At 45.1% G+C, this 15,415-nt stretch overlaps 2 protein-coding genes across 2 annotated transcripts in view; one reads left to right on the top strand and one right to left on the bottom strand.

Annotated features, from left to right (window-relative positions):
* Positions 1–15,415, bottom strand: part of DPF3 (double PHD fingers 3) — a 278,418-nt gene that overhangs the window by 82,377 nt on the left and 180,626 nt on the right. The window lies entirely within an intron of this gene.
* On the top strand, positions 3,474–5,615 carry LOC136636589 (disintegrin and metalloproteinase domain-containing protein 21-like). Its single transcript, XM_066611739.1, has one exon. The coding sequence runs from the start codon at positions 3,483–3,485 to the stop codon at positions 5,613–5,615; it is 2,133 nt and encodes a 710-aa protein (XP_066467836.1). The 5' UTR covers positions 3,474–3,482.

Below are 15,415 nucleotides of genomic sequence, written 5' to 3'. Positions count from 1 at the left end.
TTCCAAAGGGTCCTCCAAACCTCAAGAGCAGTTTTTCAGGATACTGTTACAGGACAGAAGGAGCTGGGGAAGTTTGCTAGGACCTGCCCCATTGCACAGACATAGATTAGGATGCAACCCATTAAGTACTGTACACATTATTTGGGGGAAAATACATTGCCAAAACAAGTCTCATACTTGTCAGAGTGTCAAGATTGGTCACAGCTCCATATTGAGTATATACTCAGTGACAAACCTTAGGTTTACTTCAAAATAATGAGAGACACAGACTTTAGGTATAAAGGGAGATTGGAGGGAAAGATTACATATGAGCAACCAATATCACAGAGACTTCTCCAATCATTTATCAGATCCCAAACCACATTTAGAAATCACTGACATTGTCAAGGCTCTTCATCACAGATTCCTGTATTATAAGCTCTTCACTTTGGTTTCCAGACTATTACATGGAAATATAAACACTTTCATTTTCATGGAAATATGTATTAATTAATGCTATGCATTCTCAAAATTTGGCAAGACAGCCTGAGCAAAACTGCCAGATTTTCTTTGACAATATTCCCCATGGCAGACAAAGAATTGCTATGTAAAGCACTTTGTATAAACACAGTACAGGGATGTAAAGTGTTCTAAATAGCTTGCATTCCTTCATCAGCCATCCCCAGATGCTTTATGACCAAGAAGACAGATGTTTCAGAACAATGGGAAAATGCTTAGCCAATTGTTGTGTTCTGCTCACAGCAGCCACCTGTGGAGAACTATTTGCTGTCATCAGATCATAGGATATCAGAGGGGAAAGGGACCTTGGAGGTAACCTAGTCCAATTCCTGCTCAGCGCAAGCAACTATGGCAGCAGCCCTGACAAGTGGCCATTCAGTCTCTGCTTGGTTTTAAGATCAATCCCCATGTTGCTAACATTGCAAGTCTACCATGAATAAAAAGTCTGGATGCATGTTGGCAACCTTCAGTCTCGAAAGACTATGGTATCGTGCTCTGAAAGGTGGTTCTGGAACAGCGTCTAGTGTGACTGAAAAGGCCAATTCGGGAGTGACAATCCCTTCCATACTGGGAGCAAGTGCAGTCTGTCCCTGGTCTGGATGCAATAACCAGTGATTTTATATAACTGATGCAATAACACTGATGCAATAACCAGTGTCCCTGGTCTGGATGCAATAACCAGTGATTTTACTACATGGGTGGGGGCTGCTTCACAAAGGCTGAAATGCTAACCACACTTTCCTGAAAGTAAGCCCCTTTGAACAAAATGGGACTTACTTCTGAGTAGACCTGGTTAGGATTGTGCCCAAAACCATATTACCAACTGGCCATTTTTCCTCTATGGTGCCTCTTCATCTACCTAGGGAAGAGGTAATGTGAATTGGCTTTAAGTTACAACAAAAACTTATGGCTAGCCTGGCAATGCTCCCTTGTGCCCTCAGAGTTGAGTTAACCAAGTCAGATTGGAAAAGAGGAAGAAAACCACTTGCATCCATAACATACTTTAACGCCCTAACAGGAGGGAAACCAACCCATTGCCTTCACTCACCTCCAAGAACTGACAGTCAACTCAAGGTGCAGGACACGTATTTGTATTCTGTACTACAGCATAAGAAGCTGCCTTATACAGAGTTGGACCATGGGTCCATCTACAACAAATCTGTTTATTCTGGTGGCAGCTCTCCAAGCTTCCAGATGGAAAGCTTTCCCAGTCCTACTTAATGACCTTCTCCATACAAAGCAGAAGACTCACAGCCCTTCTGAGTGTGCACAGCAGAAGTAGAGAGAAGGCATGTTTTGCTACTGCCTCCTAGTTCTGGCCAAAGACAATGAGGAAAAGAAAAGAAGACATTCAAACTGCTGCAGAGGCAACTCAACACTCACTTGGCTTCCTCTTTTGAGAATCCTTTCACTGTGGGACATGAGTTGCAGGGGCACCAAAAATGTCTTCTGGAGTCATTAATTTAGCCACCCTTAACCAGTGGTGACAAGAGATATGTTTTTATTACACTGATAGGAAGTACATGAGAAAGTCATTTCTGCTACAACACAAAGATACGGAATCCCAGGAGCTTTATATAATGTTTAGATTAAAATATGAACAGTAAAATAAACAGTAAGGTTTATAGCAGCAGAGAAAATGCAGATATGGGAAATGTACCCTACAGACTCAGTGAGACTATGAATGGAGAGAGAAAAGGAAAGGTGTGAATAAAGTAACATTCAGAGTCTCTGGAGTACACTAAAAAATAAGGCAATAAAGAGTAACTTTCATCAAAAATGAAGCATATGAAGATGGCACCTCAACACAGTCAAAAGATTGCTATGTTGAGCTAAAGCTACAAAAATCAGCATACACATTCCTTATGGAATTCCCTCCCTGTCAATCTAAAAACTGTTCAGAGGCTCTCCAGTGGGGGCTGTTGGTCTTGTGCTTAATTGTTTTAAGATTGCTTTAATGTTTTAAAACTTTTTACAGCACATTGTAATTGTTTTAATTGTGATTTTACGTTTTTCTGTATATTTTGTGATTTGATGACTTTCAATAAGTGGCTTTGACTCCCTTTATGGGACAAAAGTGGGATAAAAATTAAGTAAGTAAATAAATATTAAACCTACTGGATCAAACTGCATCTGCAGGATCCTATGCTCTGTGTTATGCTGAAAAGTCTGAAATGGAGATGCTCCAATCCGCACCAGCAAAATAGCCAGTGCCGGACTGGAGGAGAGACACTGCAGCCTCAGCACACGTAGTCGGGGGAATGGGACAGGAGCCCCCATCCCCAACGGGGGCTTCCAGCAGATCCAAAAGGGTTGTTGGATACAGAAGTCTCCATTCTGGGGCTGCGGCAAAAGGCAATGGTGTCGCTGCCGAAAGGTTTCAGATGCCTGACAGCCCAATCCTATGCACATCTACTCAGAAGTAACTTCCATTAGATTCAGTGGGGCTTACTCCCAAAAAAGTGTGGATAGGATTGGGCTGTGAGTAGTTTATTCTTTCCATCTTCTGTTCAATATATGAGCTTGATTTTCAAAAGTAAATAAATAACAAATAGGCAAATATTTAAAAACACTAAATTCCATCAGCCAGTTGTTAGACTGTTGCTTCCTTTGAACCTCGTATCCTATATCCTCATGGCAAGGGGAAAGGCTACACTTGTGTGTGTCACATTCCCATCCCCTCAGTCTTACCAGGAATGCGACACCCATTTCCAATACATTGCAAAGAAGCCAATGGGAGCCTCTACTCAGCCTTCCTCTGCCATTCTTCCTCCATTCCATTCCACCCTTGACTCACAAAGCTCCGCCCACATTACAAAGCTAATCCTACTGGCTGTTGCTGTGGACAGAATCTTTCTCTTTCATTGTCTCACATGGAATCTCCCTCTCAGCTTGTTTCCATAAGCAGCCAAGAAATGCTTCTGTATTTAAGATAACAAGACAGAGCAATATGCTGTGAATGATGCTTTCCTCTGATTGGGAAAATGACTACAAGTCTCCTGTGGCTGCTAGTACTGATCCTGAGAAATGTCCTACAAGATACTGCTGGACAGACACCGACTCAGGGGTTCAAATATGTATCCTATGAGGTGATCATCCCAAGAAAACTGACCCGCAGATATGGACAACAAGAGCCCCAACATATCAACTACTGGCTACAGATTGGGGGGAAGGGCCATTTGGTGCACCTCAAGCAGAAGAAGGGCATTATTCCTAAGCAGTTCCCTGTCTTCACCTACAGCAAGGAAGGGAACCTCCAAGTTGACTATCCTTTCATCAGGGATGACTGCTATTACCATGGTTTTGTACAGGACAAGACTTTATCTTTGGCTACCCTCAGTACATGCTCAGGGGGACTTCGGGGAATCTTGAGATTCGATAACATGACCTATGAAATTCAACCTATCCAGCCATCTGCTACCTTTCAACATGTAATATATCGCTTAGAAGAAAAGGAAGATGCAGTCACCATGAAGTGTGGGCTCACAGAAGAGGAGATAAAGCGTCAGGAGGCCATGATACACCACAGAAAAAACACAGCAAGCAAAACACATTCCAGAGCAGGCTGGTGGCCACACATCAGGTATGTGAAGAATGCAGTGGTGGTCGAACATGAACGATATGTTCAGTTTGGTAGAAATGATACGCTTGTTGCCATGCGAGTGATGGAGATCATCCATCTTTCAAATTCTTTCTACAAGCCACTTGCTGTTGAATTGTCCTTGGTTGGATTGGAGATATGGTCAGAAAGGAATGCAATAAAAATTACTAACAGCATAAATGACATTCTTGGCACATTCAACTCTTGGAGAAAAGACACACTAGTTAAACGTATAGCGAATGACGCTGGTCATTTACTTGTGTATAAGTACTTTGGAATTACGCTTGGATTAGCATTTATAGGAACAATTTGTGATAACAATTGGGCAAGTGCTGTTGACTCATACATGACTTCCAGTATGTTCTATATTAGTAACACATTTGCCCATGAATTGGGGCATGTTCTTGGAATGATTCATGATGAAAAATATTGTACTTGTGGTCTTGATGCCTGCATTATGGCTGCCTATCAAGCAAACACTGATAAGTTTAGCAATTGCAGTTATGCTGACTATTTCAAACTAAGTAACAAGCATTGCTTGCACATTCCTCCAGACCCTGATAAAATCTATGTACATAAATATTGTGGCAACAAAATAGTGGAACATGGAGAACAATGTGACTGTGGTTCAAAGCATGAGTGTGAATCAAACCCCTGTTGTCAGAATAACTGTATGCTGCGTTCTGGTGCCACCTGCGCTGCAGGAATGTGCTGCGCTAAGTGTTCCTATCTTCCAGCTGGAACTCTTTGCAGGAAAGAAACAAGCACCTGTGACCTTCCCGAATACTGCAATGGAACCTCAGAATGGTGTCCCAAAGATTTTTATGTGCAAGACGGAGCTCCGTGTAAGGATGGTACGTACTGCTATCACGGGAGTTGCTCCACTCACCACGAGCAGTGCCAAGAGATCTTTGGCTTGAAAGCAGAAGTTGCTTCAGAAGATTGCTTCAGAAAAGTCAATATTCAAGGTGACCGATTTGGAAACTGCGGCCTCAGGCATGGAATTTATAAGAAATGCTCAGCCAAAAATAGTCTATGTGGTAGGATACAATGTGATAAAGTTGACCGTTTACATGTGGATGAACACAGAACTGTAATTAAAACACCCATTGGCAAAAAGGAATGCTGGGGTATGGAATATCACAGTGGAATGAATCTGACTGATACTGGAGCAGTGAAAGATGGCACACCGTGTGCCATAGACATGATGTGCATTAACGGGGAATGCACCAGTGTTTCCCTCTTGAAGTATGACTGTAATGCAACAAAGTGCCACAATCGAGGAAGATGCAACAACCTCAAACACTGTCACTGTGATGTCGGCTGGGCCCCTCCAGAATGTGAAAAGAAAGGCAATGGTGGCAGCATTGACAGTGGTCCTCCTCCCCTACGACGTAGGCGTCATGGCAGTGTCAAAACTGGAATTACTATATTTCTTATTACTGGTGCTTTTCTTTTGGCTGTTCTAGCTGTGTATTACAGAAACAAATTGAAAGAATGGCTGAGAATAACATAATACTCAAGACATTGAACTCAGGAAGGAAGCCTAGCTTAAGAGTTCAAAGAAATGAAGAACGCATAAATTGTCAAATAGTGGCCATTCTAATTATTTTAATGTGTACATTCAGGTGATTGAGGTGAAAAAATGTGAGTGATATGCTCTCTCCCTCTCATATACATACATATTATATATAAATGTGTGTATACATACATACATATACGTATACATATATGCCACATTCTGACCAGCAATAGGCTGCACATGAAATGGTAGAGAGAAGTGCCCCAAGGTGTGCCCCAAGGATCTGTCCTGGGACCGGTGCTTTTCAACCTGTTCAACCTGTAAATGACCTGGAGACAGGGCTATGCAGCAAGATGACCACATTTGTGGATGACACTAAACTTTTCCGAGTGGTGAAGACCAGAAGCGATTGTGAGTAGCTCCAGAAGGATCTCTCCAAACTGGCAGAATGGGTAGCAAAATGGCAGATGCATTTCAATGTAAGTGTAAAGTCTTGCACATTGGGGCAAAAATCAAAACTTCACATATAGGCTAATGGGTTCTGAGTTGTCTGTTGCAGATCAGGAGAGAGATCTTGGGGTGGTGGTGGACAGCTCGATGAAAGTGTTGACCCAATGTGCAGTGGCAGTGAAGAAGGCCAATTCTATGCTTGGGATAATTAGAAAAGGTTTTGAGAATAAAACAGCTAATATTATAATGCTGTTGTACAAATCGATGGTAAGGCCACACCTGGAGTATTGCATCCAGTTCTGGTTGCCCCATCGCAAAAATGACATAATGGAAAAGGTGCAAAAGAGAGCGACTAAAATGATTACTGGGCTTTCCTTCCTTATGAGGAAATGCTACAGTAGTGGTTCTCGAACTTTTCCGGCCCGCGGCTCCCCTGATCCTTGTGGCCACTGGCCACGGCTCCCCATTACAACACCTCACCTCAGTTACCACCAAAATGAAGGTGTTATAATTACACACTAGAAACAAAAAAACAGCTGCCAGCACTCTTGAGGCTGCAATCCTAACCACACTTACCTGAGAGTAAGCCCCACTGAACAAAATAGGACTTACTTCTGAGTAGACCTGGTTAGGATTGTGCCCTGAGTTTGTTAGCAGCGCACTTGGAGGGTTTTGGAAAGGGGGGGAAGTGATGAATTTGCTGGGGGAGGGGAAGACTGTTTTGTGCGTATCTGCTAATTGTAAACCGATGCAAACTGAGACCCAGAGACTTGCAATCCTAACCTCACTTTCCTGGAAGTCCCATTGAACACAATAGGACTTACTTCTGAGTAGACTTAGCTAGGATTGTGCCTTTTGTCTTATAATAGCAGCCAACATGGAAAGTATCGCCCCCCCCAAAGGAGGCAGGAGGAAAAGGGGGGATGGCTGAAAAGGAATGGGTATTTTTATTTTTTAATCAATTTTTGACACCACCACCCCACTAAGAGCAGGCTGGGATCCCTCCTTCTCAAGCGGAGGAAAACGCTGCACACCTCCCATCTTCTCCCAGTCAGCCTTCTCTCCGCACCTCCCAGCCAGCCCCCAGCCAGCCGTCTCTCCACCACCTCCCCCCACCTTGTTTCACAGCCCTCCCCACCTCACACTGCCCCACCCACCTCGTTCACAGCTGCAGAAAAGCAGCAAGTCGGGAGGCAGCACGTGCAGCTGAGCTGAGCTGTGCAGCTATGGCCACCTCTCTCCCCCAGATGCTTCAAGACACCCCTGGAAGCTAGCCATGCCTCCCTAGATGCACAGATTGAATACCTCAGGGCTACAGGGTTTGGGCCTCTTTAGCATAGAAAAGAGGCGCCTGGGGGGACGACGACATGACTGAGAGATACAAAATTATGCACGGGAAGGATAGAGTGGATAGAGAGATGCTCTTTACCCTTTCACACAACACCAGAACCAGGGGACATCCACTAGTTTGACTAGATGGGTCTATGGCCTGATCCAGCGGGGCTGTTTTTATGTTCTTATGCCGCTGCTGGTCCCTGTTCATCATCCAAGCCTCTGAAGCCAAGGAGCTACCCTCACCTCCAGGGGCTTTTCTGAGCTCCGCTGAGCCTCTGTGATGCTCAGAATGGCTGTTTCCGCTCAAAAGACGTAACTTCCAGTTTCCTTGGGAAACCAGAAGTGACATTTTTCACCTAATAAGGCATTTGGAGGCCCCCGGATGGCTTCCTTGGGCCTCAGAATGCCTTATCACATCACATCTGGTTTCCATTAGAAAACTAGAAGTCACGTCTTTCAGCCAAAACGGCCATTCTAAACCTCGCAGAGGCTCAGCCGGGTTCAGAAAAGCCTCCAGGGAGAGGATAGCTCAGCTCTCCTCAGCTTTGGCAGCTTCATTTAATGTCAAGCCTCACTTGACAATTGGGGTATGAGAATGCATCCCTGTCATTGAGTGACGCGTGACTGTATAAGAACATAAGAAGAGCCCCGGTGGATCAGGCCATAGGCCCATCTCGTCCAGCTTCCTGTATCTCACAGTGGCCCACCAAATGCCCCAGGGACCACACAAGACAACAGATGCAACCTGCATCCTAGTACCCTCCCCTGCACCTGGCAATCAGAGGCAGCCTGCAAACCAAGAGCTTGCACATACCTACTATGACTTCTAACCTGTAATGAACTTTTCCTCCAGAAATTTGTCTAATCCCCTCTTAAAGGCTGAATGCCTTTAAGATGCCATCACTACTTCCTGTGGCAGAGTTCCACAAACTAATTACACACTGAGTAAAGCAATATTTTCTTCTGTCTGTCTTAACTCTCCCAACACTCAACTTTAGTGAAAGTTCCCTGGTTCTGGTGTTATGTGAGAGGGAAAAGAGCATCTCTCTATCTACTCTTTCCATCCCCTGAATGATTTTGTATGTCTCAATCATGTCCCCCCTCAGGTGCCTTTTTTCTAGACTGAAGAGGCCCAAACACTGTAGCCTTTCTTCATAGGGAAGGCGCCCCAGCCCAGTAATCATTTTGGTTGCTCTGTTTTGCACCTTTTGCATCTCCACTATATCCTTTTTGAGATGTGACTGTATACACACACTACACAGAACTGAGTGTGTGTGTGTGTGTGTGTGTGTGAGAGAGAGAGAGGGGGGGGTGTTTCTAGTCACATATGAAGAATCTTTCTGTAAAAACTACCTTTTGATGGAGTCTATGTCCCAAACACATCCAGTTCTGAAAGTCTCAATGGCATCCTGAAGGAATGAGAGCGGAGTTTAGTAATCTTTCCTTGACTTCAGACATAAGAACATAAGAACATAAGAACAGCCCCACTGGATCAGGCCATAGGCCCATCTAGTCCAGCTTCCTGTATCTCACAGCGGCCCACCAAATGCCCCAGGGAGCACACCAGATAACAAGAGACCTCGTCCTGGTGCTCTCCCCTACATCTGGCATTCTGACTTAACCCATTCCTAAAATCAGGAGGTTGCGCATACACATCATGGCTTGTACCCCATAATGGATTTTTCCTCCAGAAACTCGTCCAATCCCCTTTTAAAGGCGTCTAGGCTAGACGCCAGCACCACATCCTGTGGCAAGGAGTTCCACAGACTGACCACGCGCTGAGTAAAGAAATATTTTCTTTTGTCTGTCCTAACCCGCCCAACACTCAATTTTAGTGGATGTCCCCTGGTTCTGGTATTATGTGAGAGTGTAAAGAGCATCTCCCTATCCACTCTGTCCATCCCCTGCATAATTTTGTATGTTTCAATCATGTCCCCCCTCAAGCGTCTCTTTTCTAGGCTGAAGAGGCCCAAACGCCGTAGCCTTTCCTCATAAGGAAGGTGCCCCAGCCCCGTAATCAGCTTAGTCGCTCTCTTTTGCACCTTTTCCATTTCCACTATGTCTTTTTTGAGATGCGGCGACCAGAACTGGACACAATACTCCAGGTGTGGCCTTACCATCGATTTGTACAACGGCATTATAATATTAGCCGTTTTGTTCTCAATACCCTTCCTAATGATCCCAAGCATAGAATTGGCCTTCTTCACTGCCGCCGCACATTGGGTCGACACTTTCATCGACCTGTCCACCACCACCCCAAGATCTCTCTCCTGATCTGTCACAGACAGCTCAGAACCCATCAGCCTATATCTAAAGTTTTGATTTTTTGCCCCAATGTGCATGACTTTACACTTACTGACATTGAAGCGCATCTGCTTCAATGACTGGGCCCTCTCAGATCCTGGGTCTGGTGGACAGGTGTTGTTAGACCTCAAGGGCATTCTATTTACCTGAAAACTTATGGAACAAAAGAACCTCTCAAAGCGCCTTTGAAAAGGGTCCAACAATTAAATCACATTTGAGTCTGGCACAAAGAAGATGGCTTCCATGCAATGCCAGAATTATCCATGCAGAATTTCCTGCCTTTCTCATCCTCTTTCCTGGTCATCATTTGATATCACCCTTTGGTCTCTGCCTCCCAATCAAGCAATTCAAGAGCACTGAGACATGAGAAAGGCGCTGAGTCGCTGGAATATGCTCAACTCAAGATGAAGACAAGTTTTCCTTTGCAGGCAGCTGGCAGTGGCCAGGCAGCAGTCCCTACTGAGGAAATCAAATAAGGCTAAGCAGTTGGAATTCACATAGCCTGGGATGGAAACAAGTCTTTCCCTTGCAGGTGAGAGGGCAGCACCAGGGTAGATGATTGTGCCTCAAGGTCAGAGTTTCAGGAGTCCCTACCAGAGGGGTGGGTAGGCTGGGTCACAACTCCTTGCACCTGTTATACCAGGAATAGGAAGACAGCTAAGCAGCAAGAGATGCAAAAGGGGATCAATAATTCTGTTTGGCTTTTGAAACTTACATGCCTTACAGTTAGAGGCAGTATAAACTTTTTATTTTTTCATGGATGGTGATGTTATCCTAAAAAAAGGGCTGTAAGTTGTTAGCTTGGAGGGAGGAACTTCCTTCTCAAATGTTTTTGGGGACTCGTTCATCGGATCAGGAATATTCTGGTGGCATTGCATTCCTCTTGACCTGCCCTTTCCAATGGACCAAGGCAAGGTTGCTCATTCATGAGGAAACATGCACTGTGAAACATGCACAGTTTCACTTTCCATCAGGCTCCAGGCATTTTCCTTGGCTGCTTCTGAACAAGTTCAGGAGACTCTACAGCCAGTTCAAGCAAAACTGCTCAAAGGGAGTTGGCTTAGAAAAAACAGTCAGAAGGCTTGGGATGATCCACAAATGCTCCAAAGCCACTTTAATAGGTACCAGTGTTGGGAAATTGAGTCAGGTGACTCAGACTCAAGTCGCGAAAAATGTGTGATTTTGGGTGACTTGTGAGTTGCACACATGGAAGACTCTGAAAAGGACTCGAATCAGGACCCCCGATTTGGCACTTGTCCCCATGTGTGCTGCCTGTGTCTGGGTGGGGGCAGGTGCTTGCTTACTGTTTCCATGGCATAGAAAACCTTGTGGAGCGATAATTCTGAACGGCGAGTAGCAGGGAGTTCCAGCTGGGAAGCAGGAAAAGGTTAATGTGAGCAGGAGCAGGAGGCAGGAGTGAACTTTATTTCCCCATCTCTGATAGGAAGGAAGGAACCCATGATTACTGGACAAACTGTGGACATTTCTGTATATTTTCATTGGCTGAGGGAGAGCAGGAGGCAGAGCCCAAAGGCGTTCTTGCCTTACAGCTGGCTGCAAAAGCCCAGTGAGGTGGGAGAAAAGCCTGGTTCTGCTTTCCAACCTCATGGCTTCTTGACTCCATTGTTACTTGGGGAAGCAAGCCTCATTGAATGACCAGCTACAGTGGGACTACTTCTGAGTAGAGCTGCAAAGGATTGGGTTGTCTTGGTAAGCCTCCCAGCTGCTGGTCATGACCCTCCTCTTGCTGCTTCTGTCCCCACTCACTCGCAGCCCCTTCCACCCTGTTTACAGATGGGCAGGGGCAGCAGGGGAATGTTCAAAGAGAACTTCGACACGCACACAAAGCCTGGCAGAGCCCAGCAGCACCGTTTTTTCCATGGCAGGCTTTTAAAGGGGCAGTGACTCAACTTGAGTCCATTAGAGTCACTGAAGAGTAACTCAGAAAGTGCCCCCATTAGGACTCTTTTTCAAGTCAAGTTGTGGGGGGTGGTGACTCACCGACTCGAATCAAGTCAAGCCGTACTGGGTTTCTGACAGGTACCTATCAGTGTTATTTTGTTAATTGAGCTGGATATCACAATTTATCCTTTTCTAAGTCCCATTTCACATTATAGCAGCATTGTTTCATTTTTAACAATTCAGACTGTCTCTATTAATAGCCCAGGGATGCAGTGTTGCAGAATGGTAAACCGCTGAGTCGACAAGCCTGTTGACCACAAGGTTGGCAGTTCGAATCTGTGCAATGGGGTGAGCTCCTATTGCTTGTTGTCAGAATGCCAGATGCAGGGGAGGGCACCAGGATGAGGTCTCTTGTTATCTGGTGTGCTCCCTAGGGCATTTGGTGGGCCGCTGTGAGATACAGGAAGCTGGACTAGATGGGCCTATGGCCTGATCCAGTGGGGCTGTTCTTATGTTCTTATGTTCTTGTTCCAACTCCTGCCAACCAAGCAGTTTGAAAGCATGTAAAAATGCAAGTAGATACACATCGGTGGGATGGTAATGGTGTTCCATACGCTTGGGCATCCTGGCCAAATGACCATGGAAACTGTCTACGGAAAATGCCGTCTCTTTGGCTTAGAAATAGAGATGAGCAACGCCCCTAGATTAGGACGCGACTAGGCTTAATCCAAGGAGGAAACTTTACCTTTACCTTTTTACTAGTAGCTCAAACCTAAAGATATATCAGTATTTCTCCATACCCTGGCAAAACGACAGCCACCCAAGGGTAGGAGTCCAGTCGTCAATAGATGTGCAGTGAGTGGCAGTACAGTAGCTGAAAAACACTGTTCCACAGTGACTTAATCTCATTTGGATGTTGGCACAACTTTGTCAGCAGAGAGGCTGAAACGGGGAGGAGGTGAGGAGGTATAAAGAAGAGTTGATGCATGCCATATCCTATTCTCCTTTCAGGTTATGGTAACATTCCAATGCTGGGAAAATTGCTATACCATTGACAGAGCAGGCATAGATAAAAGGAATCCCATACAGAAGAATGGGGAAGAGAAAAAAAAAGCAGAAAATTGAAGACCCACAACTCCCCACGCACTTTCCTACAACACAGAATAGGCTACAGACTACATTTGGCTGCCAATTACAACACACCAATGTCATTGCTGAAGCCCCTGCCAGGGAGACTACAACTCAGATGATCAGGTGTGCAGCATGGAACTATACCTCTCTGGTCTCTCAAAGGAGAACTCCAGTGGTGCAACCCCTGGTAAAAGGGCACACAAAGGGAGCACATTGTACAAACAGCCTTTTCTCCCTCAAAACAAATATGGCAAAATATTTTATTTACTGTATTTGAAAAATATATATATTCACCTTCCTCATTCTGAAGCAAATGCTCAAGGTCGCTTACAAAGATCCATAATAAGATGTACAATGTATCACAACAATAAGAAAAATAACTAAAATCATTAAATCAAACACCCAAAGACATACAATGCAGAGCCATTAGTAGGGGGTAACACTTTTGTCCAGAAGGAAGCTATTAAGCCAATACACTATTAAGCCAATGTTCCCATTCCTCAAATAGCTTGACCCAACCCTGAAGGGCTTTAAGATCAATACCAGCACCTTGAAATGAAATGGAAATGAATGCGCAGCCAATGTATCTGTTGAAGCAGTGGCCCAGCAGAATCAAACAGCCTAGCTCCTGTAATCACAGAGGCTGCCACATTCTGCGGAATTTGCAACTTGCGAACAATCTTTGAAGGTAGCCCCATGTAGGGCACGTTACAGTGGTCTAGTCTTGAAGTCACCATTTGGTTAACACCCGTCTTTTAATAATAATAATATAATAATATACAGTATTTATATACCGCCTTTCTTGGTCTTTATTCAAGACTTTATTCAAGGCGGTTTACACAGGCAGGCTTATTAAATCCACGCAGGGATTTTTACAAATTGAAAGAAGGTTCTCTCTTTCAAGAACCACCACATTCAAGCTGTTACACTCCGATCTGGTTTAACATTCTGGCCTCCATCCTCCCACGCTCCGAGCAGATGGAACAGCTCAGCTGCAGCTTGCCAGCTGCTTCAAGGTCGCACGGTGCCGGTGGCCTCGAACTGGCGACCTTGTGGATGTTAATCTTCAGGCAAATGGAGGCTCTACCCTCTAGACCAGACCTCCTGCCCAAAATTTTTCCTCCTTTTCAAAATTCTTATTGCAAAAACACTAACCCAGGAATACCTAATACTCAAACACCTAACCCTAACTGGAATTTCTACCTCACTATGCCAAAATGATACTATTTCCTGGGATTTGATGATTATCTGTAAGCCGCTTTGGGTCACCTTATGGAAGAAAAGCAGGAGAAAAATTCAGTAACTAATTCAGTAAATGCAAGTTAGGATTTCACTGTAAGTAAGGGCGCAATCCTAACTTGCGCTGGAACAGGCAAGCCAGGAGGCTTGCGCTGTATCCAGTGCAGGATTGTGGCCAGCAGAAGCTTAGCCAGAGGCAAGAGGAAACATTTTCCCTTGTCATGAATATTTACAGTTTAGGCCTAGTAGCATATAGCGCCTGAACCAAAGTAAACCAGTAACAGAGAAGTGGCTTGCAGTTCCTAGCTGCAAGGATGTGAGTAACAACAGCCAACGGAATTTACAACTCAATGGGAGGTGATAATGTAGCACCTAAGCAGACAGAAAGGCGCCCATCAAGGGGGAATGCAGCTGTGGATCTCCAGTGGGGAGGGGAGAGCTGAGAGGGCTAGCATCTAGCCGCACTTCAGGAAGATTCTGTCCCCAAGAGTTCTGATTGGGCAGTTTAAATGAGTACAGAGTCACCTCAGTCCTGTTAGCCTGACTATATAAGTATAAGAACAAAGCCCAAAGGGGGAGTTTTTTGTCGTCTTTTGGTGGAAAGGTTGTGGGTGCAACATCCTGCAGGAAGAGCCTGGTCCTCCAGGGCCATGTGGCCTCAGAGGTAAGTTGGGTGAAAGATCTACAAAAGGAAGCTGACCCAGGTGAGATTAGGGAATAACAGAGATAGCCAGTTAGCTTTGTTATTTTAATACTGATATGTTTCCTAGAAGTTTTATGCCTCTAGCATTTGCTGCCTTTTGTAACTTTATGTAACCCTATGTATTTAATAAAGTAAAAATCCTTTTACTAAGGATCCTTTTATCCTTTTACTAAGTTGATTCATTGTCTGTTGGGGACAAAGGTTCAGAATCCTGCCTAGCCGTTCAGCAAGCTACCAAATACTCATTGAGGACTAGTAACTTGAGGACTGAGGCTTTAATTAAAGAAAGTGCTCAGTGCCTGCAAGGGATAGAATTAAGCCTAGAGGGTCTTAGTGTCCCTGGACTGAGACACTGGCTCATACAGGGTGGTGGCAGTACTACCGAACAGGGGTCCTTGAGGGCTCTAGGGTTCAAGAACCAAGAACTCTGAGCACTCCAAAAACCCTGGGAGTGTACGACACCCCTTACCTCTGGGTAAGGGCTGCTGGCCCCAATGGGTCTCCTCTGACTTGCACCACCTCCTGAGGTGGCACAAGTCCGAGGAGAGTGGAACGGCTTGAAGCGGCTCCGTTCTCCCTGGGGACATGTATTGGGATTAGGCATAACTGCCTGATCCCAGCCCTGCCTCTGGCTCCCTCCCATCACCCTCCTTCCCCCAGCCCAGGAACGCCTCCCTTCCTCCCTCTCCCTGCCTCCCCCATGCCTACCTGTCACCCTTGCATCGGCTCA

This window comes from Tiliqua scincoides, chromosome 1 (assembly GCF_035046505.1).
Source record: "Tiliqua scincoides isolate rTilSci1 chromosome 1, rTilSci1.hap2, whole genome shotgun sequence".
Classification (NCBI taxonomy): domain Eukaryota; kingdom Metazoa; phylum Chordata; class Lepidosauria; order Squamata; family Scincidae; genus Tiliqua; species Tiliqua scincoides.
The sequence above is the reverse complement of the archived record's forward strand: the minus strand, read 5'-3'. Positions and strand labels throughout refer to the sequence as shown.